Raw genomic sequence first — 27,756 nt, forward strand, 5'->3', positions numbered from 1 at the left:
GCTGTTAAGCAGGTGGTCGTATTTTGGCTCATCGGCGTATAACACATATGAAACTTCTCTGACTGACTAACTGAACCTGTCGATCCTTTCAGTCATGCTCCATACAGAGTCACTGACTATTCTCCTCTACATTTTGAGACAGAAAATATGTCCCTGATGTTGACCCATTCTGCCCGCGCTCGAACATAAGTGTTTTTTGGAGAGCCATGAGTGGCGTGATCAGAACCGTGTGGTTGTAGAGTGTACTTTTGTGTGGAGTGTGGATTAGTTACCGGGCCAGCCCCAGGGTCCCCAGCCGAAGCCGAAGGCGAAGCTCTCTGCAGGTGTCAGCGACTCCCTACTGGTGCCAGGAGCTCCGACAGCGGTGGGCAAAGCGGACGCGCAGGACACCACCGCCACCACCAACAGCACCAGAGTCTGGAACACCACAGGAGTCTCTCACTGATGGAACACAGCACACTGTATTACATGCTGAGTTCTTAGCACAATCAAATGCAACAATGGATGTTTAAAGGAAATATGGCAGAAACACAAATTGGTGCAGTATTAGTATGTTAATTAAGTGCTGCTTACTTGCGAGAACTGGGCGAGGAAATGTAAAAATTATTTTGCTTTACTGTACTGTGTTTGCATTAATGCCTAGTTCTCCACGAGGAGTATCGTAATACCGCTGCCGGGTAGAAGTTCGAGTCATATGTAGTTGTTGGCAGAGATACCACATTCTCCGTCTTCAGCGAAACAGTGTCCCCGTGTTTAAAAAGTCGAGGTGCAGTGTGGTTATAATTAAACGTTCGGTACTTGAGCCAGCGAAGACGGAAACTGTTTACTTTGTGGGGCACCAAACTTTAAAGGAATAATGTTTAGACTGTGCGCTGGAGGATTTGCGTTGTTCGTAGTGTTTGCGTCATGACTTGAGATTACACTCCAGCACTGGTACGGCCCTTGGACTCCAAGGACCAAGGGCATAGGGTGTATTCGTTACTGTGGTGTGTTTCGTCAATACGTGATTCCTACTCTACGGGAGAGAGGTGCTTTGGTTCAAATGGTTCTGAGCACTATGGGACAACTTCTGAGGTCATTAGTCCCCTAGAACTTAGAACTACTTAAACCTAACTAACCTAAGAACATCACACACATCCATGCCCGAGGCAGGATTCGAACCTGCGACCGTAGCGATCGCGCGGTTTCAGACTGTAGCGCCTAGAACCGCTCGGCCACTCCGGCCGGCAGAGATGCTTTGTACTCAACTGTTTTGATGCACGATGGAGCTCCAGCTCACATCGCTCGCTAGGTCAATCGGTTATTCTGAAACACATTTGGAGAAAACCCAATCACTGGTTCATCGTTTCAAACAGTGTGGCCGTCAACATCACCAGATTTGAACACCTGCGATTTCTGGCTGTGGGATTACCTGAAGGGCAGGATTTAACAACGGGACACTAACGCACGTTGGAGGTAGAAGCTGAGCATAGCGAGGGAGGTAGCCAACATTTCAGTTGAAACGTTTCGGATAGCAGCAGAACAATCTCTAGTGCGGTTCCTTGCTGTCGTGGATGAAGATGATTGTCACAGTGAGCAACTTTTGTAACTTGGCACGTAAACATGGTACGCAATTCGCAAATGTTATCCTCTCACGTGCAAATTAAAATGTATTTCGTCCAACGGTTTATTCGCTATTTTTCTTCTGGATGTTCTCACAAATGTTGCGAAAAAGTTTCTGTCCTCTCAAGTAGTTAAAATTTAATTAAAACTACCCTCTACATGGGTACAGCATAATTAGGAAAGTGTGTTTCTTTTACATAGAAAGGTACTTTACATCGCAAAACGTGATCGTTCCGATGAATGAGAGGAATAGTGTTCAGGTTCCCATCCGGTCAACCTTAAGTTTACCATTGCTTCTTTAAAACAGTTAAGGGAATTTGTAGGGTTGTTCTATTAGAAAAATGACAACCGATTGCCTCACTATCATTTTTTCTCTCTGACCTTCTGCATCGCCTTTAATGATGTAATTTGATGTAACTGCTGACGAGAAGTTAACTGCAGCTGTTTAACCAATGGTTGCGCTCTCTACCAACCACTGCTTAAGTGCCCGTCACACACTCAGTATATTGTGCGGAAGTGTGAGACCAAGAGAAGCACAATAATTCTGCATAATGTTTATAATTGGGAAGTGCCAGTTAGAACTCTGCTTTCATGCAAACATATTGGCGCTCAACGATGTGGAACGCGTATGTGTTGCGATTGAGTTGCTTCCCTTGCAAAACACAAGCAAAAATTCTGCAGAATAACGAAATAAGTCTGAAAAGCGTCCAGTGAATATTTCAGTGGATCAGGGACTTGTTGACAGCAGCATAGATTCATACACAACAACAACAACAATTAACTACAAATTAAACAACTGAACTGTCTATTGTATTGTGTACATGAGCTGTTTTCTACAGTTGCAAATGAAATAAAACAATTATTTAGAGAGTACTGATTGAAAGCTTACATGGTATTATGTCCATGCTGTCACAGCTGTTGTGAGAAAAATTAGCATGTTCGCTCATTAGAAAGCTGACCTGATCTTATTTGTCAATTATGAGAAGTGCTAGAATTAACATAACCCTTTCTGCTTACTGTCATGACACACTGATCTTTAGTTTCCTTTGATCTCGTGGACGACGTGATATCTGGCATTTCTGGATCCATCAGGAATTTCATTCTCAAAGTATCGTATGGTATCTTTCAACATATTTCCTGACCTTTTGTCATTTACTGTTTTCAGTTTCTTTCGGAGATTCCTTGGGAGTTTATTGCTCTCGGTCTCATCCGAAAGTGCCGTATACTGCACAATACTGCTCTTACACGATACGAACATGGTGTTCATGGTATATATGCAGATAATTCTACTGATGACTGAGGACAGTGTACTGAAGAAAGTTACATCAATACTTACTTCATTTCCGGACTAATAATTCCAGCTATTACGAGTATTACGTCTCTTTGTTTTTAGGTTGATTAGTACCTCCAAGTATGCATGCCACAAGCATGCCATTAATGTTTATTTTCGCCTGGGCAGCACTCATGCATTAAGGGTGTTCACGTGGACGCAAAGCGGGTGATCTAAACTGATAGGCATAGTCCACTTCGCGGCGCAGACCATGCAGAAAACGTCATCTAGTAAATTATGTGGCGCGTTTGTGGGAAGACTGTCAGATGCAGAGACTAAACAAATAACATATTGAAGTGGCTACGTGTCAAAGTACCAATTATTACGATATGTGTACTTATACCCGTAACACATTGCATATTGCACAATATGAAGATGGTATCTGTTCTTTCGGACGCATCGTTGACGATGCAGCGCTCTAGAATGAAATGATAATTAAATCAAGACCCTTCGCTTTCGACAGGCGTTGATATCCATCAACTGGGACAGTTGAAAATGTGTGCCCCGACTGGGACTCGAACCTGGGATCTCCTGCTTACATGGCAGACGCTCTATCCATCTAAGAAGGTGTGAAATGTGGGTAAGAGGGTGTATCACGACCTTACCATCATGTGACACATCCACGGTGGCGTTGGGCAGAATTGTGTTGGAATTTGGTAGCAGTGTCACATCATTAACCTACTTTAATCCTCACATGAACTTCTGAGCACTTGCCTTTTTTTCCGAATGTATCGACATGTCACAGTTTGATGCGTATTTGTGGGGACACCTATGTATGTTGACAACTATTCCCAGTAATGTATTAGATGATGGAGCATGAACATGCAAACAGTTACGATAATCTTGTTATTATTTTTTTCTCGTTGAACCTCAGTTCTCTCAAGAATTGACCCAATTTTTCATCCACATTTTTTTCTGTTAGAACAAAGTTGAGCAATTATCAGAGCAACATCGTCGTTATCGTCAACATTCCGAACTACAGTATTAGTTCAGTCTAGCGAGAACTTCAGTAATATTGCACAATATTACTGCGCAGTATCATTGACAGGCTAGAGATCGCTTAAAATTGTTCTGGAACATGTCGAAACCTCAACCAGATACCTTACCGTGCCTTATGGAACGCAGATGTAGAAAGTAGACACTATCAAGCAGACCCTTCGATATTGCAACACAGATGTGCAAGCGATGTCACAAAACTTAATCGTCACTCAAACTGAAACTTCACTGGAAGAAATAGATCGAATGCTACAACTAGCAAAATTTCCATGAAGACACCATAGAACAGAATGTTGTAGAACAGAATACTGTAGAAATCCTAAAGTCAGAATTAACGCAATGCGTTTCCTACAGACAACAAAGAAGTAACAAAATGAAACGCAAAACGTGCCAGCGAACCAAAGGAGTCCCGAAGTAGACTAGTCAGTCAGTTGTAGTCGTGACTAAGCGCGAAGTACTCTTCTTACTTACCTTAAGGACGGCTCCTCCCATTTTGATTTCCCCCGTGAGTGTGACGATGCGACGCTGCCTGCTATTCGCTTCGCGCACCTTATATGGGGGAGGAGACACTCACTAATTAGCTAGCACAGCCATTGCTAACACCTGTCCTTCATAGCTTTCATATACGGCGTCATCCGCCTCGTGTCACCAAACATTGAGAAACCCAGATTGCGTTAACTGTACGCGTATCGTTTAAACCTCAAGATGCTCGTTTCGAAAGGATAGCAGGTTAGTGTTGATCGAAAAAACTGCGACGTGCAATGCGTACTCAATAAAGTCGATAGACAGGATGTTCAGCTTTAAACAACGTTACATTAAAAATAAAAACTGTTCAGAAAAGGCAGCAACACAACACAAATATGTGCAAGCATGCGATGTTTGGCTACCACCTCAAAAGGAATTGTCCATTTAATGCGAAATTGTCCACCTGAAAATACAAACTGGATCCTCACTCGGCTCACCCAATACACATGAACAGTGCTGTAAGAGAACAGACATGTTCTACCGCAGAAATTGACCTGCCTTCTCTGCCTTCTACACTCTATTAAAAAAAAAAAATCGTTACAGAGAACGCCCTGTTGGTATGAGGCTATACTATACGCAAAATTCTCGATAGGTAACTATATGTGTCACGAATGACATGTGCTAATAACATCCATGACGAACTCACTGTACTTCACGCATACATAACACAGGTAAAAAAAATCTGTATTTGCTTTAACAATAGAAAATACTTCATCGCAAAATAAAATTCTCAATTACTTGAAGACTGTGGACGACTGAGATTGATTGAAATCGCTCGCCTGACCGATGCTATCAACACAGTGACCGCTCTTTTCTGTCAGTGTTCAAGCAACTGAGGCAACTAACGTGTCTCGCGATTGACACCATGCTTTGTGTCTGTGACCTACTGCTAACTCATTTTCACAATACCAGGTTCCATGTAGGCTTTTCCGCACTATTGGCACTTATTTTATGGAACAATCCGTCGTTTACTGGAAGACTTCATTCAGTAATCCAGTCACTGTCGTCTTTCCTGTAGTGTATTCTTGTTTTGTCGTAGAAACGCTATTATAGAAAGGTAATGGAAGGCTGGAGCCTACTTGATTATGCCGTTAGTCTAAGCCTAGCGTCCTCGTTCGATTTCTATCACTACAGCGAATATTTCATCCAAAATCTCTGACTACATGTTGCTTATAAAGATATTCGGCGAGAAACTTTGCCTCGTATTAATTTCCTTACTTAGCTGAAATAATAATCCAACTTAAGGTCTGTGGCGATCAATCCATGCAGGTGCTTCCGTATACAAAAAAGGGGTACTTCCGAAAATTTCGACGAATTTAGAGAATAATTCCACGTACAAAGTTCAACATAAATAGATACATCCGGAGAAATGCTCCTGTCAGAGCACAAAAAGGGGAATTTCTTTCTCTTTAAAAGACTCTGACAGAAAAGTAAGGAAACAGCTGCCTCAATCCAATTTCGCTTTCTCACCAAAAATTTTGTCGTACGATCATATTCGCGCACGCCAAATGTTTTTGGTGAAGAAAGTGGAATGAGGATTGAGGCAGCCGGTTCCCTACTTTTCTGTCAGAGTCTTTTAAAGAGAAAGAAATTCCCCTTTTTTCTGCTCCGACAGCAACATTTCTCTGCTGGTTTCCTTCTTTTCGCTGCTACAGCAGGGTGTGCTGCTTATGTAAAACGAATTCTGTAGGTCAGTGAAGTTCTGACGGTTTATTTATATACTTCAACACATTCGTATACTTTGACAGTTATAAACAACAAATAAGTACACATAATATAAGGTTAAAACGAAATTGTTTGCTTTTAATTTTTTCTGGATACTTTGCTCATAGATTGCAGTTCATCGAAAACGTCTTGCTTATAATTTTTATCTTAAATGAATTATTTTACTGAATTTGAATTATATTCAGTTTTACACATTTTTTCGCAATCATTTGAAGCTGTTTCCATGCATATTAAGACCCATTTTAGCCCATTTTTTGTCACTACTGTACCACGTTCGACACATTTCTATAGGCGTTGAGTTATACAGATGCAGCACGTGATAAATTCTACTGACGAAAAAATGCTGACTAAAAACAGTTTAGTGACCTCAGAATCTTTGCGATGGCCCTAGAACGCTTGTCATGAGTTCACTATGTCAGTTAAAATCCCATTTACGCACCAGACCGGATATTACATGGCTATTTTTCGTGCATAAGTACGGTACCTTTGAACATAGGTAACAGATAACAACATCGAAAAAATTTCAAGGTTCCTCGGCAAAAATTTTTGCTATCCGCCATGAATAGAAAATATAGCAGTGGCCGTCTCGCAGTTAGTACACAAAGTTTATGGTTTCTCGGCTGTATCTTGATAACGGATACAGATTTTCGAAAACGGAAGAGTAGCGTTTCTAGATGAATGTCTAAGTAATGTAAAATTAAAATTGAGCATTTACCACGGTTAGTTATTTAGATCATTGCGGCCCACGGTGTAGAAACGGCAAAAAGCCGATTTTTGCTGTTTTCTGCATAATATGGTAACTTTGAACATCTGGACACCGCTAACGGATGATGATACCAAAGAACGTTTCGATGTTCCCTAAAATGTTCAAATGTGTGTGAAATCTTATGGGACTTAACTGCTAAGGTCATCAGCCCCTAAGCTTACACACTACTTAACCTAAATTATCCTAAGGACAAACATACACTCCTATGCCCGAGGGAGGACTCGAACCTCCGCCGGGACCAGCCACACAGTCCATGACTGCAGCGCCTTAGACCGCTCGGCGATGTTCCCTAAGAATATCATTTTACGAACATATGGTAAAAACTTCTACGATTGCCATGAATCGAAATTATACAAAAGAACCAAACGAGTTGCTCTATTTATCTGGGTTGGAGGAAGTGTGTGACGTTTAACTTTCGACCCTTTACTGTAGGTTAGCTACAGTGTGCCTGTTTACCGATACGTGTACAAACGGTCGCTAGGCCAATGACTATTCAAAACACTTGGCCCGCTTATCTCTGTGGTCAACAGAACCCCAGTTATGATCCCCCTCCATCAGCGCCTCCCATGAAAGTTTGCGTTTCGTGCGAGGCTCTAGGTGCAAAGAGGCTGTAGGTGCAAAGATCATTCTCTCGAATTGCGGGAGTGACGCACTACACTAACATCGTAAACGTAACATAGCCATAGATGAAACTACGTGTAAACGAAAAGTAACAGTTAAATAAGCTCACTGGAGAAAATATAAGTCTCAGCACTGTTGAACGATTTGGGGAACTCCAGACGGTGTAGGACTACTAGCAGGCAGCCAGACTCTCGCCCCTTACGTAATTCCTGGCAGTGAAGTGGTGTGCAGGTGACAGTCGGTTGTGTGGAATTAACGCAGTAAGGTGTGTCGATATGGGGACGTGGCATAATGGCAGAAAGCAGGTACCATGTCTGAACGTGCCCGTGACCAAGGCTTGAATGAAGCTGCCACATTTTTTAGGTATGAATGCGGACTGTCCAGCATATTACGAGGAACAATTTGTCATTAGAATCATGTAACACGCGTAAGGTTTTGAGGACAGAACAACTGTGTAAGCAGTAAATATTTTGCTTTTATGTTGCAATCTTATCACAGAAACACACGCATTTACATAGTTTACTGTGTGATAATGTTACGACAGTTGTCAAACGAACGCATCTCGTCCACAGAAAGTGAAAAAATCCTAAAAACAACAATAGTAAATTTTAACTACAAGTTTCTTTACGTCAAGATGTTGGCCAGTACTACGATAAATCACCCGATTCCGGTTCAAAGTATGGTACTATTCAGCATGACAATCAAGTCTATGGAGGATGGTTAGTTTTGTGACAAGTTGAGCAAAAGATTGATCGCTCGAGTTTACAGTGGACGCAAGCTGGTGAACCAGCAGGTTTACGCCTCTGTTCGCGATATTTACCTTAGTTGCGATGAGCTATCGTCTGCATGGGTGCTCTCGTCCTCTGAAATTCCTATAAAAACTAATTAAGAGTTTTCTGATTTTTCCAGCAGAAACTCTCCCTGTTTCTCGTTATGCGAGAAAACATGTACTCATCTCTAGTCTTGGAATATGGCGATATGCACGTGCATGGCTGGAACAGCGTGCATATTAAAATGCCCTCTCGGTCCTCACAAGAGGAATTAACTAACTGGCTGGTTCGATTCTCCACAATTGGAGGTCAACGACACTACAGCTAATATCTAGGTGAATGTCAGCCGCAGTGAACCCAGGGTTCACACAATTTTCTCCTCTGCATCATACAGAGCACTATGCACCTCATTCTGCTCTTGACGCCAGTACAGAGAAGAGACCCCGAAAATTTCGCTCTTGTCTTTCTCGCAGCAGAACTGTCTCCCCACCTGGTTCTTTTGTTCTCCACGTCACGGCTTCTTTTGACCAAAAAATGCATTCCTCTATTTTGTGCTAACTCTCTCTGCCAATCTAAATGGCCGTTAAACTGCGTCGAAATCTTGGCATTTAACTCCCTCGTCGTTCGCCTCCGCCAATTGGACGTTATGTGCCCGCTACAGACACCTAAAAGTTACATTCATACACCAATACCACTCGCTGTTCACGTGATCAACTGCGTCACTGGATTTGTTCATATACATTTGGAATTCCGAAACGCAGTTTTCTAAAACTTCTTTCTGTCCTACTTCTGGTGGCCTGTTACTTTCTCTCCAGTATGCGTCACCTGTAAGGTCGCTGACTCCCACCACAGGACGCCCCCGAAGAGCCTTTCATGGCGCCTCCTGCGGTGCAGCCTCTGCATCTGCCCGTGCTGGCTTCCACACAAAACATTTCCTCTCACTGCTTGTTCCACCCTCTGTTCATTGACATGCATTATATAGGAGCGGTGTGTTAATACCATCGATTGAGTGTCATCCCTTTTGCATTACATACTTATAGTCAAATCTGCTGATTACCACCAAAGTAAGCTAAGTGTCATATTCACCTTCCCATTACGATGTACAAAACCCTTACGTAAGGTGCGAAGTTGACCTTCATTTATTCCGCCACTTTACACATGGAGCGAGAACAGTGGTCCGAAAAATATCGTAACCCACAGAGACCAGAAGCGCGTGTCACGACTTGCTAATGAAAATCTGCTTCAAACCTGATAGGAATTCTTTCTGTCATTGAATGCAGTTTCCTCTCAGCCAGTTTCGAGCGTACATTGCGGATGGAGCAGAATGAAATATACGAGGGCGTGCTGAATAGTAATGCCTGCGAATTTTTTACATGAAAGCTCTTAAAGCCTTCCAAACAAAACAAAGTTTTTTAACGCTCTGCTTCTTCATGTCTACGCATTTATTTCTCGGCATAGTTACTCTTATGATGAACACATTTCTCCCAATGAGAGACCATATTGTTGATAGCATCACTGTAGAATGTTTGACTTCGTGGACGGATCTACAACCTTACCTTTGCTTGCACCGCTTCATCAATATCAAAGTGAAGTCCTCGAAGGTCTTCTTTTAAGTTCTGGAAATAGATGAGTATCGGATGTGGCCAAGTCGGGACTGTACGGAGGATGATCGATGACAGCGAACCCGCAGCTGTCCCAGCGCTCGTGTTTGTTCTGGTTCAAATGGTTCAAATGGCTCTGAGCACTATGGGACTCAACTGCTGAGGTCATTAGTCCCCTAGAACTTAGAACTACTTAAACCTAACTAACCTAAGGACATCACAAACGTCCATGCCCGAGGCAGGATTCGAACCTGCGACCGTAGCGGTCTTGCGGTTCCAGACTGCAGCGCCTTTAACCGCACGGCCACTTCAGCCGGCGTTTGTTCTGGCACTGGCATGCTGAGAATGTTTCATGCGTGGACGAACTCTTAGAATTCGTGATTTCAGTTTTCTGAGGGTCTCGCAGTGCCTTGCAGAGTTTATGGTGGTGCCTTTAGGCATGAATTCCAAGCGCCCCTCGAACATCCCAGAACAATGTGAGCATGATGTTGCCCGCTGTTAGCACGGTCTTCAACTTTTTTGGTATCCTTTATACCAGAACTCCATTGACGCTCTCTGGTTTTCAAGGTCAAAATGGTGAACCTAGCTTTCATCACCTGCGACAATGCAGTTACGAAACCCGTCACCCTCAGACTAAAAGGTGTAAGAAATTGTTGACAGCTGTCCAATACCTTGTGCTTCATGTCAGGAGTGAGAATTTGAGGCATCTACTGTGCACACAGTTTTCTGTACCGTAGTTCTGCAATGATGGCCTGCACGCACTCTCGTGATATGCTATACTCACCTGAGAGCTGTGTCTGTGTCATCGAAGGATATTCCCTGAAGAGTTCATCAACCCGATTCCGATATGTCTCGTCGGTGGCGTACGCATTCGTCCATTCCGAGCTCTGTCACACACGCTGATGTCAGCACCACCGTCTCCTTCATTACGAGCACTAAGAACACAACGTCGCTCATTACTGATGATTACAGCACGCTGTTTGTCAAGCACCAAATGGTTCAAATGGCTCTGAGCACTATGGGACTTAACTTCTGAGGTCATCAGTCCCCTAGAACTTAGAACTACTTAAACCTAACTAACCTAAAGACATCACACACATCCATGCCCGAGGCAGGATTCGAACCTGCGACCGTAGCGGTCGCACGGTGCCACTGTAGCGCCTAGAACCGCTCGGCCACCCCGGCCGGCTGTCAAGCACCGACATAATAACATTACACACCGCCTGTCAAATGCTACAATTCGGAGACTTCTAGTGGAAGACGGTTGCAACTTGCGTCAGCGAATCGAAAAATTTGACAGACTGACATGCATGACATCAGCCGATATTGAGAACAAAATAAAAAAAAAAATGGTTGTCATTACTTTCCAGAGCGTGCTCGTATTTTTGGAGGTGGCCACCTCACAAAAGGGAATTGTTCACAGTAGCAAATAAAGCTGCTCGCCAGCACTGGGTTGACGACATGGAAGCTGGTCGACAGACGACTGGAGAGGTGTAGGTGTAGAGCGATCAGGCAAGTCGCAGATTTGCCCCTTTCCAAATGATGCAGGGCGTCGAAGGCACCGATGGCCCAATGGCGTTTTAACCTGCAGGGTGTGGAATGTGTGGCTCAGGCCGGAAGTGTTTCTGGGGATGATTTTCGTACCATGATTTGGGCCCTATCATTCACGTTACCGTTGGCATGAACCAACATTCTCGGTCCTCAAGTGTTGTCCCCTCTTCTACATCTTCGTGATAAGAATACTTTGAATTTTCTCTCTTCCAAGGTAACAACAACCACGTTCACAGTGCTGCACACGAACACTATCTGATCAAAAGTGGCCGGACATCTGTTAATGGACAGTAATGTGGAATGTGTCCATTCTCAGCCTTTATGGCAGCTTGTAGTCGACTGGGGACAATTTCAATGCGGTGTCTGAATGTGTATGGGAGGGGGGGGGGAAGGGGGGGGGGGGTAGCAGAGATTATTTCTCATGAATAGAAACCAGAGAAGGTAGTAACGTTGGTATCTAGGGCCTGGAGCGATGTCGACTTTCTAACACATCCCAGCCGTGTTCCATTGTGTTCAGGCCGAGACTCTGGACATTCCTTTACACTATCCACCAACTATTGCTTAACAGATGCTTACTGATAGAAACAATGACCATCTCCGATCTGCTTCTCTACTGCCCCCAGTAAAAAATGCTATAAGGGGCGAACATAAAGTGGCGAATAAAAAGTTTCCATTCGAAGGCAGTAAAACCCAGAATCGGTACGCCAATCAATCAAAATCATCGTGAGCACTGAGGCAATCATCCCACTGACACATCCAGGTTGAAGATACCCGTTTTGTAAAACACCGTGTCCTGCTGCATGAAGAAGTCCGCAACTGCCTGCTGGACATCCTTGTCCGACAGGAATCGTCGACCTTCCAGTGCCTTTTTGAAGGATTGAAAGTGTAATAATCGAATGGGAAGAGATGCTCGAGTGCCTCTCACTTGTCCGTAACGGATGAAGCTGGCCTCCCAGATCGACTGACGTCTTTGGTCGAATCGTGACCAGCACGGAATTTGGTGTACCGTTGTACAACGGTGGTTTTCGACAGGCTTACTGCCCCATACACATTCTTCATTCTGCGATTGATATCTACCGGTGTGTGTCCTTTCGCGGCCAAGAAAACATTTGGCAATAACGACGCCATAGTTCACGTTCCCGCATTTACCGCGTGCACGTCGGAAATACATGAATGCCTCATTAATACCTTGCCTATAAGTCGGTGGTTATATAACAGCATCTGAGCCACGCTACTTTGCATGTACGCTGCGTCAAGGCCTTCAGACGGAGACTTCTTGATTGTCCCTTACACAAAATGTGTTCACATCCTTAAGTGCAATAAGGCTACCACCGTACTGTAACACCACCTCCTTAGCACTTTAATTTTGACATTGCACATGATTACAGAATTCGTCAAACCAAACCCTTCTATTGGAATGCCATAGTGTGCAGTGTGATTCGTCGCTTTTACACTACCTCTGGCGTCGCTTAGCACAGACTGCAGAAATGTATGGTTTCTGTGAGGCTGCTCGACCACTGTACCCATTTTTTTTTAAATTCTCTACGCACACTCAATGCGCCTGCTGAACTGCTGGTAGTACTTTGGAACTTGCGAGTGATTCTTTCTGCTGATTTCATGCGCTTGTTTAGAAGCATTCCCCCACCCCCAATCAATGCTCGACGGTCCCCATCCGTCAGCACATCAAGTCTACCTGTCTTCATTTATCTGTCGTTGTTACTACGCCTTTTGTCACTTCACAGTCACATCACCAACAGTCCTGAGCCATGCTGGGGCTCGCGTTGGTGCTGTTTGTAGATTTCCGCCCTCTGTTGGAGGCCAGATGGTATCGTTTAGTTGGCATCGTTGCGGTTGTTTGTCTTCTCCTCGTGTTGACTGGCGCCACTTGGCTCGCAAGCGTTGTCTGTCCGTTAGTGACAGCAGCGGCGGTTATCGATATGTAGTAACTGTTGCCCTATTTTTGGGACAACCTCGTTGTTTTTCCAGGTCGTGTGAGTGGGCCAGGAGGAGCCAGGTCAGCGCAATGTGCGAACACGCCGGGACCCCTGACGGCACGCATGGACTGCCGGATGGAATGGCTGTGGTCACAAGGGTGTACGACCTAGTCGTAAACCGCATCCAGCAAGCTTTTAGATGTGTGCATTTCAATCCAAGTAGAGAAACCTCCACCATTGTGATATCTCGCGATTCTCCAGTGACTTGGGTTCGTGTTGCTGCTCGTAGTGTCGCCAAGGCGAAGAGCAGCGAGTGGAGTGCTTGGGGAAGACGGATCTGATTAGCTTTCCTCGACTTCTTATTACTATTTAATGCGCTTAGCTTGTTACAATTTGTTAAGTTCAACCAGCGGTAATTTTTCTTGCCTGGTGGCCGCTAACGCCCCAGTTACCCGTGCTGGGGGTTAGCGTATGTAACAGCAGTGTATGTTTCCTCGCCTTGCCGCTGCTGTCCGGTAAGACGCGTAGTTTTGACAGTTTTCTTGATTGTAGGCCGGTTGGTGATTCTTCTACTCTGGTGCTAGTCATTACTTTCTCGTTCTAGGCGCTCTAAACACAGTATTCTGGGGATGTAGCGCAGACCGCCGGTTCCGGCTTTGGCGTATTGTTCCATAGTTGCATTTGGTTTATCGGACGTCACGTAGCTTCAGCAAGATTATCATTAGTCATTCATTAGACTGCCATTAGTCTTAGTTACCACCTTGTGAAGTGAATGCAACTCTTGTCTCCCTATCTCATCTCTCGTGAAAGTGTTTGATGTCGGACCTTCTCAGAGGTCGATTACAGAAGCACCCTCTGTGGCCCCTTGGTTCTTGTAAGACATGTGTGTTCTAAAAGGAGTTCTGATGGCCAGTAGTTCAGTGTAAAGCTCCTTCAGTCCACGCCTTCTGCGAGTGTAATCTGCCTCAGTACCCTTTAAGGAACTTACGTACTGGTCCTTGTGTTTTATTATTGTATTATTTGTTACAATACCTTGTAATGCTTATATTAATGGTTATATCTGTCTAGTTAATAGTTCTGGTCGCCTTCTGGAATAAATCTAGCAGTATAGTGTTCAGTGGATGGTAAGGGTTGTGTTACAAATTTTACCATCATCTAATTTCACCCGTTTGGTGATCAGTTGCTTTTTTCTTTAATTAACCTTTGCTATTGTATTTGCTGTTTTACAGCAGGTTTCTAATTTTTTTATATTATTGCCGTTCCTGGCGAGTAAGGCTTTCGGACTTGATTGTAGTCATTTGCCTTAAAATTCTAATTTGGTATTTGTATTTTATCAGTAAGCCTTAAAACTTTAATTACTGTCATTCCGGGGGTCTGATGCCTTCTGCTGTGTTTGTGTCGACTTACCTTTAATATTTCAATACCTGTAAGTTGTAAGTTGCAGCGAGTTTTAAACCGCTCTTAATTTATTGCCATTCCTGGCGTGTAAGGCCTTCTACCAGATCACAGTGGCTTGCTTTTGAAACATTATCTGCTGTATCTGTATTTAATGGTTATTTGCTAAATTCTAACTCACTGAAAACACTATTATTTACACAGTTGTTTATTCCTTCATTGGTAACGTCTGGTATTTGTATTTATTGTTGAGTCTGGGTTTAAATAAATTGTGTGTAACTGTAAAAGGCAACCAATAGTAACTGATTACGGTCCCGTCCACAACCGTAACCGAATCCTGCCTTCCTTTGACTGTCAGGTTTCAAGTCCACTTCTGCAGCTTTAGAAGAGTCGAAAGTTCCTTATTTATATGCTACTCAGGTGATATCCAATGACTAGTGTACGTTCAAAAATACTGAGCTTTCATAACTGACCCCTTTTGCTTCTATACTGGCGCCTTCTTTTATACTGGCGAGACCGCCTCTTTTGTCATCTAGTGGTCAATTTCACATTACACAGAAGTGTCCTGATAGTTTCACTCGGACAGTGTACCCTGTCACATCTCATGTGGCTCGTGAAATCACCAGATCTTAATCCTATACAAAATGTCTTGGACCATAAGGAATGGTGGGAGAAATTTAGTAATCAGTATTTCCACAATTTGGTGTCTCCGTTGTATCGATTCAGTAATAAATGGTTTCAGATAGATACGGTATACCTGAAGAAACTCGTGGAGTTTCCTCCTCGCCGACATTAGGCCATTATCAATGTTAGAAATAATGATACACGTTGATGGCGTGACGTTTTGGGAGGGGGAGGGGGAGACTAAATTTTTGTCTGATTACGGAATATATTTGACGGAAATTCTGTCAAGATAGCAAGCAGGCCTCAGTTCTGCTACCTCTTGTTATTCATAGACGCTTGTACAGTCTTGATTTCCATGTGTTCATGTACGAAGGCACAACAAATATGAATCGGAATTTAAATCTGGATGATATGGAGGTGGACAGGACGTTGGTGGGGGCATGCGGTATGGCACTGAGAAGTCGTCGGTAATGTGGCTCCACCGCTCGACTTAGGCCACCAGTGCTAGCAAGCCGTACACAAGTTAGTAGTGGGCTATAATCATAAAGTTCCTCCCGACAAAAGGCACCAAACCTGCGGAAATTTTGACGAGTCTCCGTGCTCTGTATTGAGAATAAACTCTTTGGAAGACCCGGTTGTTTTAATGGTATAAAATTCCGGACGGGTAACTATGGGAGACATATCCCACCAAAGACGATCACGGACAACCATAACACCGGACAACGTTCGTGCCGTACAGGACCTCACAGCAGAAGATCTCGTACTGCTGGCTTTTGGTTCAGGCAGAAACCTAATACCACACCAAACGACGACGGCAACCGATCCAAAATGTGATCCCCCTGCACGACAATGCAACGAAGGAATAATTTGAAAGACACAGGTGCGATTACAACGCAGCGATAGAGGAGTTCAAGTGGCCGTGCATATGCCCCTCTTCGTTCTTCGGGAACAGCAACTGAAAGTTGCCAATTCGATGGTAAAATATATGGCGATGTCAGGAGACTATGTAGAAAAGTGATGGCGGTGTATTTTTTTGATTGATTCAATATAATTTACAATAAAAGTTCCAGTTCACATTCGATCTCCCATGTTATTGTTCTGCTGAAGTATGTCATGTGGAATTGTCTGAGGTGGCAACAGTACATAGAGCTCTTAAAGAAAGTGCAATAACAGCTGTTATTTATATTTCTCTCAATATGTAGAAATTGAGATTGTAACTAATTTGTTAAAATCATTACAACCGGAATGAGTCCACAATACTGAGATGCCTAATACGGAAAGTAGTAAAAGCAATTTGGAAAGATAAATTTATCAATGCCACTGTTGCCAGTAGTAGCCCAAACATATATTAACAGTACCCTGGTATTAATACACGCTCTTATGTACACTATGTGATCAAAAGTATCCGGACAACCCCCCCAAAAAAAGCATGTTTTTCATATTAGGTGCATTGTGCTGCCACCTACTGCCAGGTACGCCATATGAGCGACCTCAGTACTCATTAGAAATCCCTTGGTCCACTGTTTGTGATGAGATAGCGAAGTGGAAACGTGAAGGGACACGTACAGCACAAAAGCGTACAGGCCGACCTCGTCTGTTGACTGACAGACCGCCGACAGTTGAAGAGGGTCGTAATGTGTAATAGGTAGACATCTAACCAGACCATCACACAGGAAATCCAAACTGAGTCAGCATCCACTGCAAGTACTATGACAGGCGGGAGTTGATTTCATGGTCAAGCGGCTGCTCATAAGCCACACATCACGCCGATAAATGCCAAACGACGCCTCGGTGTGAGGAGCGTAAACATTGGACGATTGATCAGTGGAGAAACGTTATGTGAAGTGACGAATCACGGTACACAATGTGGTGGTCCGGTGGCAGAGTGTGGGTATGGCGAATGCCCGATGAATGCCATCTGCCAGTGTGTGTAGTGCCAACAGTAAGATTCGGAGGCGGTGGTGTTATGGTGTGGTCGTGTTTTTCATGGAGGGGGCTTGCACCCCTTGTTGTTTTGCATGGCACTATAACAGCACAGGCCTACATTGATGTTTTAAGCACCTTCTTGTTTCCCACTGTTGTATAGCAACTTGGGGATGGCGATTGCATCTTTCAACACGATCGAGCACCAGTTCATAATGCACGGCCTGTGGCAGAGTGGTTACGCGACAATAACGTCACTGTAATGGACTGGCCTGCACAGAGTCCTGAACTGAATCTTACAGAACACCTTTGGGATGTCTTGGAACACCGACATCGTGCCAGGCCTCACCGACCCACATCGATACCTCTCCTCAATGCAGCACTCCGTGAAGAATGGGGTGCCATTTCCCAAGAAACCTTCCAGTACCTGATTGAACGTATGCTTGCAAGAGTGGAAGTTGTCATCAAGGCTGAGGGTGGACCAACACAAAATTGAATTCCAGCATTACCTCGGAGGGCGCCTCGAACTTATAACTCATTTTCAGCCTCTTGTCCGGATACGTTTCTCACATAGTGTACTTACTAATGACTGAAGATAATACAGGATAGGAAATGGGAATATATGTCTCGAGATGATAGAGAGTTTCACGATGTATTTCTTATAAGGAATGTCCCATGTGATTCTCGGGAAAGTATACACGCTTCGATGTTCTGCTTCTGTGGTACGAAGGAAGTCTGAGGGGAACAAGTTGCTGTTCGACAGCGAGCGCCATACAGAGGACATCATTAATATTCGGGCACTCCCGTATTTCTAGTATCAACAGTTTATCTTCCTCATATGCGATTAACAAACAAATAAAATTTCAATAGGCCTAGACGAAAATGCACTCTTTCAGTAAATGTGGACTATGGCATACCATTTCTTACTTATCATACGAAGACAATAATTTCATAATAATAGTCGCAGCTTAACATTATTTCTATAATATTGTCACTATACCATTTTTCTTCAATACAGGTACAATATTTGAACTGAGTAATTCGTGGGATATCCCTTCCGTTTCGTACACCATTTCAAATAATTTTACATCTTACCAACAACGTTTGCAGTCAACTCTGACCCAATTAGTTCCCATTTTTTCTTTATCTCCTTTTCCAGACGTTCTTGCGAGATTATTGTACTTCTCTTGTCCCTTCTATCGTGTTCGTGCCATAAATTAGCCGCAGGGTTTACATCTCGCAACTGAGGTGACATCTGGATAACTCTCGGACATTAATGAAGAAGTCATTTTTTCCAATACATGATATGAGCTTCGTCTAGTTATCTTGGGAAGATATATTTTTGTGCAAATTTTGCTTCAACATTTTGAGACATCCCTCGTTGTTTAACTGGCTGTCAACGATCTCTCCCACTCCACATGATGATGTATAGCCCCATACGAAAAAATTCCAGTATGTTACAGAAGTTTAGCCAGTAGCTTCTTGTTGAGGTTTTGCCGTATCATAGTTCTTCCATATGTTGAAAAAAACATCAAATCATCATATTTTCTGCCTTCAGAAAATATAACACCTTTCCCCCACACTTACCTTTGTTAACATACTACATGGCTAACTGGAGCCTTGTGGCTCGGTGCACGTATTGTTCAGATACAGCTTTTTCCTTGCATCTCTTCCGTTATAGCTTTCTCGTCAGATACCCCTCCGGTAATTATATTCACTTATTTGCCTGCCACACTCTTGCAGCAACTGGATTGCAATTTTATGTGCACTTAATCGAGGATAAAGCTTAATCTCCCTGATAATTAATCGCCTTCTTTGTCCGTTTAGCTTCTTCAGTTGTACTAATGGAGTTACAGTCCAGTTATCCTTCTCAAACTGTCCTCTAACATCAAATGGTTCAAATGGCTCTGAGCACTATGGGACTTAACTTCTGAGGTCATCAGCCCCCTAGGACTTAGAACTACTTAAACCTAATTAAACTAGGGACATCATACACATCCATGCCCGAGGCAGGACTCGAACCTGCGACCGCAGTGGTCGCGTGATTCCAGACTGTAGCGCCTAGAACCGCTCGGCCACTCTGGCCGGCTCTTCTAATATCGCCAAACGTAACCAAACGTAATCCTTAGTACAATGTAAAATGCAGCAATATATCTGAGACCCTTCGCACTTTAAAAAATGGCATGTTCTCAATGTTCGCTCGTAATGTAAGTTCCTCTGAGCCCCACTGCGTTCTCGTATACATACTGGCACGAGCCTAGAATTACAAGTGGGCGGACAGAGATAAACAGGCTGCATCATAGCACACACAACGTGCGCTTGTACAGGGGAATTCAGGTCTTGCTCACACGATACCGAATAATATAGAGTGATTACTTTATTATCCATGCAAATTGTTTATTTTCAGAATTATGTTTATTAATATTTTACGGTCACTCAGGGACAGTTTGTTATTTAAGAGCTATTATTTTGATGATAAACTAGTTGGTTTCTACCACAGAAATGACCAGTAACGGACTGTATGCTATTCATGGTTTGGAGGCTGACTATTGACTTGTTATATGTACGATAGGGACAAAACTTTTTGATTGTGCCACCAAAAGTATGGACTGCCTTGCATCGATTTCGTTTATAGTAGCCTAATGTAATTACTGGGAAACATACGTCAAGCACCACAAAAAAGTTGAAGAGAACCTGTTGATATTTGAACGGTAAATCATGAGAAAGAGGACACTTGGACACGAGAAAAGAACTCCTACGATCTGATGAAACAGCCGAACATCGTAAAGAAAATGAAAGAGGGGAGAATGGGCCTGGCAGGGCACATCAGCAGGAAGGCAGACACTTGCAAGGGCAAAGCTGTGATTAGTGGAAAACCTTATGGAACTCGTCCGATTGGAAGACCAAAGAAGCTATGGGAGGATGAACTGCAGAAGGAGGAAGGAGGCGCATGATCATCAGGGTCCGCGATTGTTCGGTCGAATTCGCTGCTTCGCTGACTGAAGTTGCAACCGTCTGCCGCTAGAGGCCATTTGACCATCTTCTTCTGTGCAGAAGCACAAACAGTGACCGAATTCTTACGGGAATCGGCAGTAAAGCCTCGAGTAATGAGTATAATGGGCACGTGCACTACGAATATAGTGCGGGACAATAAGTTGCGAATGTGGGTCTCACGGGAGGCGTTCCAGAGATAAGTCCCTGCAGTCGCACTATCCTCTGTGTCCTCGGTGGCTCAGATAGATACAGCGTCTGCCATGTAAGCAGGAGATCCCGGGTTCGAGTCCGGGTGGGGTTGACTTATATCAATGCCTGTATACAGCTAGGGGTATTCATTTCATTGTAATACATCACTTGTAATTACGTCTGTGCGTGAGAAGCTGCGTGTTGTAATAAGTTACGAATTCGAAGAGATCGTACACACTTGGAGTACCCTCTCCTATAGCATGAGAATGCATCTACAACAAGCCGACACCTTGGATTCTGGTTGCGCCCGACGGAAAAAAAATTTGTTTGCACAGTTTGCATCCCTAAAGGATACAGAGTATGCCTAAAGAAGGATTTTTTAATTGTGAAAGTATTTTAGATGCTACAGAGTTCTGAATGGAACTATGCACCGACCAAATTAGGCAGCTGCAGGCGCTCGATGAAACAGCTCAGTGTACGAATTTCTGTCAATGAAGATTTTCTTAAAATGTGCATCGGTGCCAATACGTAAAATGACAACGAAGGCGTGCATTTTGAAACTGGTACCGAAACATCTGCATTGTAGGACAAGAACTGTTGAAATGGAAACATAGGCTTATGTGGTTGCAGATATATCCAGCGAAACTTTCAATTCCGAATACCATGAACCTCTCAGGAGTCGTCATAGGGACAAACAACAAACTTCCGTTTGTTAAAAGAGCACAGATGAAAAATTTAGCACCATAATCAGAACCAGAGCGTGTTTGAGGCGCAGGAAGGATGCCTTTATCGTCCTGGGACCGCGGATCAAATGTACGTTTTGTAACAAGATTTTTTGTTGCTCCAAACTTTAAAAGCGTTTTGATCGAAACCCCATTTTTCAGCGCGTGAAGCGCTCTAGAGCCTCGGCAGATTACCGATTCATTTGATTGTTTTAAAATAAAAGACAATGAAAAGTCGGGAGCCTTAGCGAGAGATTTTTTTTATATTTTTGAAGGGTTTGAGCTTAGAAAAACATGCCAAGAAATTGACATGTTTTTCAAATAGTTAACATTTTTTGTTCCGAGGTATTTTTCATAACCTTATCGTGATGCTCCCCACCAAAATTCTTTCTAATTAACGACTTTTCTATTTTTATGAGTTTCAGAATTAGCCACGAGTCTGCACAACGCTTCACGCAAACCGTGGCTCGTGGCGAGGCCCATACTTCGACAATCACAGCAGCTACCATTTTTAATCTGTAGTGAGGTAACAACATTTTTTCATACACGAATATTTGTATAAGAAAGTGGAAAATAAAAACAATCCTGGCACGAAAAAAAAAATTTGGACACTAATTTTTCGTGCTGCTAGCGGATAACTTTGTATTCACCAGCTGGAAGCATCGAACGTCTGTAACATAAACGTAGAAAATCCAGCGAGGTAAATACTATGGCGCAGGGTGGTGCCGTTTTGAACAACTATTGGGCACGACTGATCGGTTTTGTGTTGTGTCGGGTGTTTCAGCTGATGGAATTTGTATCGAGAGTCTACCAATTAAAGGAGAATGAGAAGTGGGTGAAGCTGGAGTGGGAGAAGGGAAAAGAAAGGCGCCAGAGAGAGCCGGGAGAGAAGAACAGAAGAGAAGCAGAGGCACGTTAAGGAACTCACGTTTCGCAGAAATGGTTCTACAGAAACGGATCCGACAGACGCTTTTTCACTCACCTCGTGTTGCTTCCAGTCCAAAGGCCGCCGGTATGTCTGCACAGAACCTGCAAACCTGTGACGAGTGAGAACAGGGAAGTAGTGTGTCTGAATAAGAATTAATCCACAATCCAATACAAATCCACTGAGTTATGTTTTGTAAACAAAGTCGGAAAGATATGGGTGTTGATTCTTTCCCCGCGCTATACGAGATTGGAATAATAGAGAATTGTGAAGGTGGTTCGATGAACCCTCTGCCAGGCACTTACGTGTGAGCATTTTAGCGGAAAATTCTAAGGTGAAGTAAACGAAAATATGTAAGAATTTTTCAATTACGAACGTTCTTTTATACAAACGCTATTGACCGTAATAATTAAACTACTTCAAATGCAAACAACTCCAAAGACCTATCAACGTCGCTGTTGCAGCAATATGGTAGCACCTATTTAGATGGTATTGTTACTAGTATGAGATATAGGCGCAAATATGTTGGCCATAAAGGTTATTTTGAATTTTCATTTTAAAGTTCATTGTGTGGGAAAATATTTCATTTCAGTTAGATACAAGTAAAATTTGCTTGGTTGTTACATTCCTTTTGATATCTTGTAATTGTCGAATAAACATATTTGCCTATGGTTGCGATACATGATTTTCTAAATTGAAGCCAGCCGGTGTGGCCGAGCGGTTCTAGGCGCTACAGTCTGGAACAGCGCGACCGCTACGGTCGCAGGTTCGAATCCTGCCTCGGGCATGGATGTGTGTGGTGTCCTTAGGTTAGTTAGGTTTAAGTAGTGCTAAGGGGACTGATGACCTCAGAAGTTAAGTCCCATAGTGCTCAGAGCCATTTGAACCATTTTTGTTTTCTAAAATTGAAATACTAGTTTCTGTATAGACATGACTCTCACTGTTGTTATTTTTTAAGATATTTTCTCACAGCAGAGTTAATAAAGCGTGTTGGATAGCTTATTTATTGCAGTTCTTCTCTCTTTTATATCTCACCAACTCACTGAATCAAAAATTTTATATGATAATAAAAATACGATGCCACATAATGTGCATTTAGTTCGTAAGTTGCTCAGACGTACTATTTCTGTGCTTTAGCTATCACAAAATTCCTTTTGGTAATGTCCGCACTACAGGATCAGCCTAGTGGTATACAGGTTTTTAGACAATTTGCAAACTGAGTTAATATATGCATGCACAGACTAACAGAAACCAAAACATGATCTAACGGAACTGTAATTTATCTGCAGACGTTGTGTTCATTGTACATCAGAGGATTTAAAGAAAGAGGAAACGTGTTTTCAAAAACAATACAGTGTCTGGCAAGATGCAATGTATGGAAGTAACTATTCAAAGTATTGAAACGACATTTCTTCGCGAAACTATAATTCAGGAGACGCTTTTCTAATGGGAAATGTTTGTGTTGGAATCGATAAAAGCTCAAGTCATTAAGATGAAACAGCTGCAGGAACGATAAGTGAAGTCGACCGCTTCAGGACCACGTGGCGTCGTAGTTGTAAATCAATGGCGCTCACACTTTTATTTCTACCATTCTACGAGTGAAGAACAGACGACCTAATGCAGTGCGTGAAGCGGACGATGGTCTGCCAAGCCGCGGTTGGTTCTCGGGTTTTATTCGTTATATTATTTTTTTTAACCATGTGTCATAATTATAACAGACGCGCTATACTGAATGTACGTGCATTGATACATGTTTCTACAGAATCATTTGTATTTCCTTATGTGAAGAAGCCTTACAATTTTACTCATATAGTAAAAGAGAACGCGAGGATTACAACCTTCCATTATCTTCGACACCTACAAAGTCTTGAATGACCTTTCATCTCCTATGCCAATTAGTCTTGATTTTAGCTACTCCAAAATTCTATTAATCCCTACAGAACTTTGAACGCCATGTACTTGGTTTCCTTCCTGCGTTGTCGTAGTCCCCTCCACTCGAATCCCATCTCAGTCTATGAATAAACCTCACACTCTTTTCACACAGAAATCTTCGAAATTTGTAGTAATGCCTTATCGGACCAAACTGCTGAGGTCATCGATCCCTAAGCTTACACACTACTTAATCTAACTTAAAACTAACTTACGCTAAGGTCGACACTCACACACCCGTGCCCGAGGGAGGACTCGAACCTCCGACAGGGGGAACCATGTGGACCATGACGAGACGCGTCAGCCCGCGCGGCTACCCCATGCGGCGAAATCTTCGAATTTACGACACTTACCGCAGTCGAGTCACTTATCTGTCAAGAGTTTCATCCCTGATTTCCAACTCTCGAACTCAGTCGCACTTGTACCAGCATACCCCTAAACGTTATATGTAGTAGCGTCACCTTATCAGTTAGAGGGCGTGCACAACAGATAAGCAAGGTGGGCTGCCGGCCTCCCTTCCAAAGCTCATATCAAAACATCGCCAATGAACGTAAATTCCAACAGACTTTCCGCGTAACACGGAACTGCTTCGTGAAAGGCCATGTGACAGAAATCCACCAATTGGAACTAAAGTGACTCAGTGCAGCACTCCGCAGAATCGGTGTTATTATAAGCACGGCAGCAGAGTCAGGCCGGCAGTGTGTACCTACAGCTAGGACAGCTCCGGCTCATACCTACGCTGGCTCTAGCCCAGTATAAGCTCGCCGTAGTCTTTTGTAGAAATTTGTGTCTTGTTTGGCGTAACGCCACTTTGGAATTGTGTAGCGTAGTATTTTGATTGTTATTATTTCTTATCATTGTCTTATGACTTTATCTGGCTTTTGCCACCACAATAACTATTGTGTTTCTTGTTGTTCTTGAATTTGGAAATTAGTGCACGCCAAGAAGGCGTTTTAGTTGAATAAAATGTATTCAAATTTGATCTTTCCTGCCGACCGCAGGACAATACATTATCCCTACCCCGCTGGCCGGGGTGGCCGAGCGGTTCTAGGCACTTCAGTTTGGAACGGCGCGACCGCTACGGTCGCAGGTTCGTATCCTGCCTCGGACATGGATGTGTGTGATGTCCTTAGGTAGTTGGGTTTAAGTAGTCCTAAGTTCTAGGGGACTGATGACCTCAGATGTAATGTCCCATAGTGCTCAGAGCCATTTGAACCATTCCTATGCCAATGAGACATCACCTTCTGCATATGATTATGGCACCTGCGCAGTGATGTACCCAGTTTTCGATTCCTTGCCTTCTCACATGAGGCCTCATCTCCTCTTTATTCCCTCAACAGCTTGATTTGGGATCTTCAGTCCCATCATTTCCAGCTGATGTCATTTCCAAAACTTTGCCACAAAACATCATCTATCGCTCATTTCTTCAACAAATCCCACTTTCCACCCATCCCTACTTTCTGTTAGTCGCAAATAGCGCACCACAGCATTACTATTTCCAAATGTCACTGAAATACATCAGCTTTTGCGTATGCAATTATTAAGAAATTAAATATTTTATCGGTAAAGATAAACTCAAAAAGTTGTCATTGTTTTGAATTACTAGTAATATGTAGTTCTACACTATTTCAAAGTTTTTCAATATCTCTAGTGTATTTCACATCTACCTGTAACCGTTACTGCAACCACGTCACTCCTACCCATGTGGAACGATGGGTACGAAATGATAATAAAGGAAAAATGGTGTCCTTTTTCAGAAGATTATCTTTAAGCTATAAGCTATAAGCCACAGACCAGCAAGGAACAAGAACTGGGTAGTGATGGGAAGATAAGATGTACGTGTTAGCGGTAATTAATTAAGGTGATGAGAGGAATTGTAATTGAAGAAGGCAATTTAAACTGGAGAATTAATATCAGTATTCTGGGATGTGGAACTGGCATTCGGGCATCGTAAGTTCAACCCTAGTGTAAAGAAACGCAAGCTCTGCTATTGGTGGTAGGCCACTCTGCACATCAACAGCGTATTATGAGGCCACTGGAAATATTTAAATGTTGGATATCTTGTATATTCTAACGAGTACGAAGGGCATCCAGGCGCCATAGGATTGAACGTCTTCATTGTTTTGCTTAATCACAACGCCAAATGTTTGAACAGTGTGTGAAGTATCTTTGTGCAACATATGCACAAGAAACCCTTTAAAGCGGCGAGAAAACGACAGTTGGTTAGTGTTTTCAGAAAAGTTTAGAACAAACAATCACTTTCCATGCGGTAGATTACATAAATATAATATCTGAATTTATCTAAGTTTCTGCGTTGAGTTTATTATATACGCACTAACGAATAAAACTTGAGTAAACTGTCCACTCTTTTCAGGATGAGAATACGAAAATCGGATGTTTTTAGGTACTGTGACGATTTTGTGAAAATTGATGAGTGCTTCATGCATTTTTATTCAGCAATGGAGCGCTTGGAAAAAGTATTTCAAATGGTAAATGACGATTGTGACTGGCTTACTTTTAACAGCAGTAGTTTAAAAAATTAATGAAAGTACGAAAATAGCAATCGTGAAAAAGAGACAGTGTTTAAATAAAAAGAATGCGGGCTTTCCCGGCGAATCTCAACGATAAATTCTTCTCGGGTTGACAGCCGAGTCAATGTTTAGTTCTCCAGCAACGTTTCAGCAAGTTTCTTACTTGCCGTCTTCAGGCGAAGTGTCGGGTTCACGTCTCGTCCGGATCGTTATAGCCGCTGGACCACGGGCTTCTCTGCATCCTCGGGGCCGGTCGGGCCAGTCAGATGTGAGCGGAATCGGCGCGTGGTTTAGAGATGCGTTATGTTATGCAACGCTGTGTCAACTTGGGTCTAAGAACACCGGGTGTCTACAGTAGCCGGCCGGGGTGGCCGAGCGGTTCTAGGCGCTACAGTCTGGAACCGCGCGACCGCTACGGTCGCAGGTTCCAATCCTGCCTCGGGCATGAGTGTGCGTGATGTCCTTAGGTTAGTTAGGTTTAAGTAGTTCTAAGATCTAGGGAGCTGATGACCTCAGAAGTTAAGTTCCATAGTGCTCAGAGCCATTTGAACCATTTGTCTACAGTATTTCCTGTGAATGTGGGAAACAATATATTCGACAGACGCAGAGTTGCATAACACAACGCATCTCTGAACATGAGAGAAGCGTCCGCCTCGGACAAACAGAAAAATCCGCGGTAGCGGAGCACAGCCTCAGTGAAGAACACACGTTTCAATTTGAATAAACCAAGAGACTGTGTAGAGCGAAATGTTTCTGGGACTCCCGTGGCTTACCCCTCCCCCCACCCCCACCCCCAACCCCTACGCGCCGCCGCGCCGATTCCACTCGCACCTGATTGGCCCTACCGGCCCCGAGGATGCAGAGAAGCCCGTGGTCCAGCGGCTATAAAGATCCGGACGAGACGTGAACCCGACTCTTCGCCTGAAGACGGCAAGTAAGAAACTTGCTGAAACGTTGCGGGAGAGCAACACATTGACTCAGCAGTCAACCCAAGAAGATTTTATCATTGTTTAAATAAATCAGACACGAGAAATTTATACATTTTCCTTTCTGGTCTCGTAGAGATTACTAAAATTACGACCGGAAATTTGCTTTTAATTTTG

At 43.3% G+C, this 27,756-nt stretch overlaps 1 protein-coding gene across 1 annotated transcript in view; it reads right to left on the reverse strand.

The window, feature by feature from the left end:
- Window positions 1-264: 264 nt before the first annotated feature.
- The window catches only part of LOC126419624 (uncharacterized), a 42,046-nt gene continuing 14,554 nt past the window's right edge, over window positions 265-27,756 (reverse strand). Inside the window, exons 4-5 of the mRNA XM_050086812.1 lie at window positions 22,251-22,305; window positions 265-417 (exon numbers count right to left, since the gene is read on the reverse strand). Coding sequence (XP_049942769.1) covers window positions 265-417; window positions 22,251-22,305 — 208 coding nt within the window. The remainder of the gene's footprint in view (window positions 418-22,250; window positions 22,306-27,756) is intronic.

This window comes from Schistocerca serialis, chromosome 9 (genome assembly GCF_023864345.2).
Source record: "Schistocerca serialis cubense isolate TAMUIC-IGC-003099 chromosome 9, iqSchSeri2.2, whole genome shotgun sequence".
In the NCBI taxonomy this organism is placed as follows: domain Eukaryota; kingdom Metazoa; phylum Arthropoda; class Insecta; order Orthoptera; family Acrididae; genus Schistocerca; species Schistocerca serialis.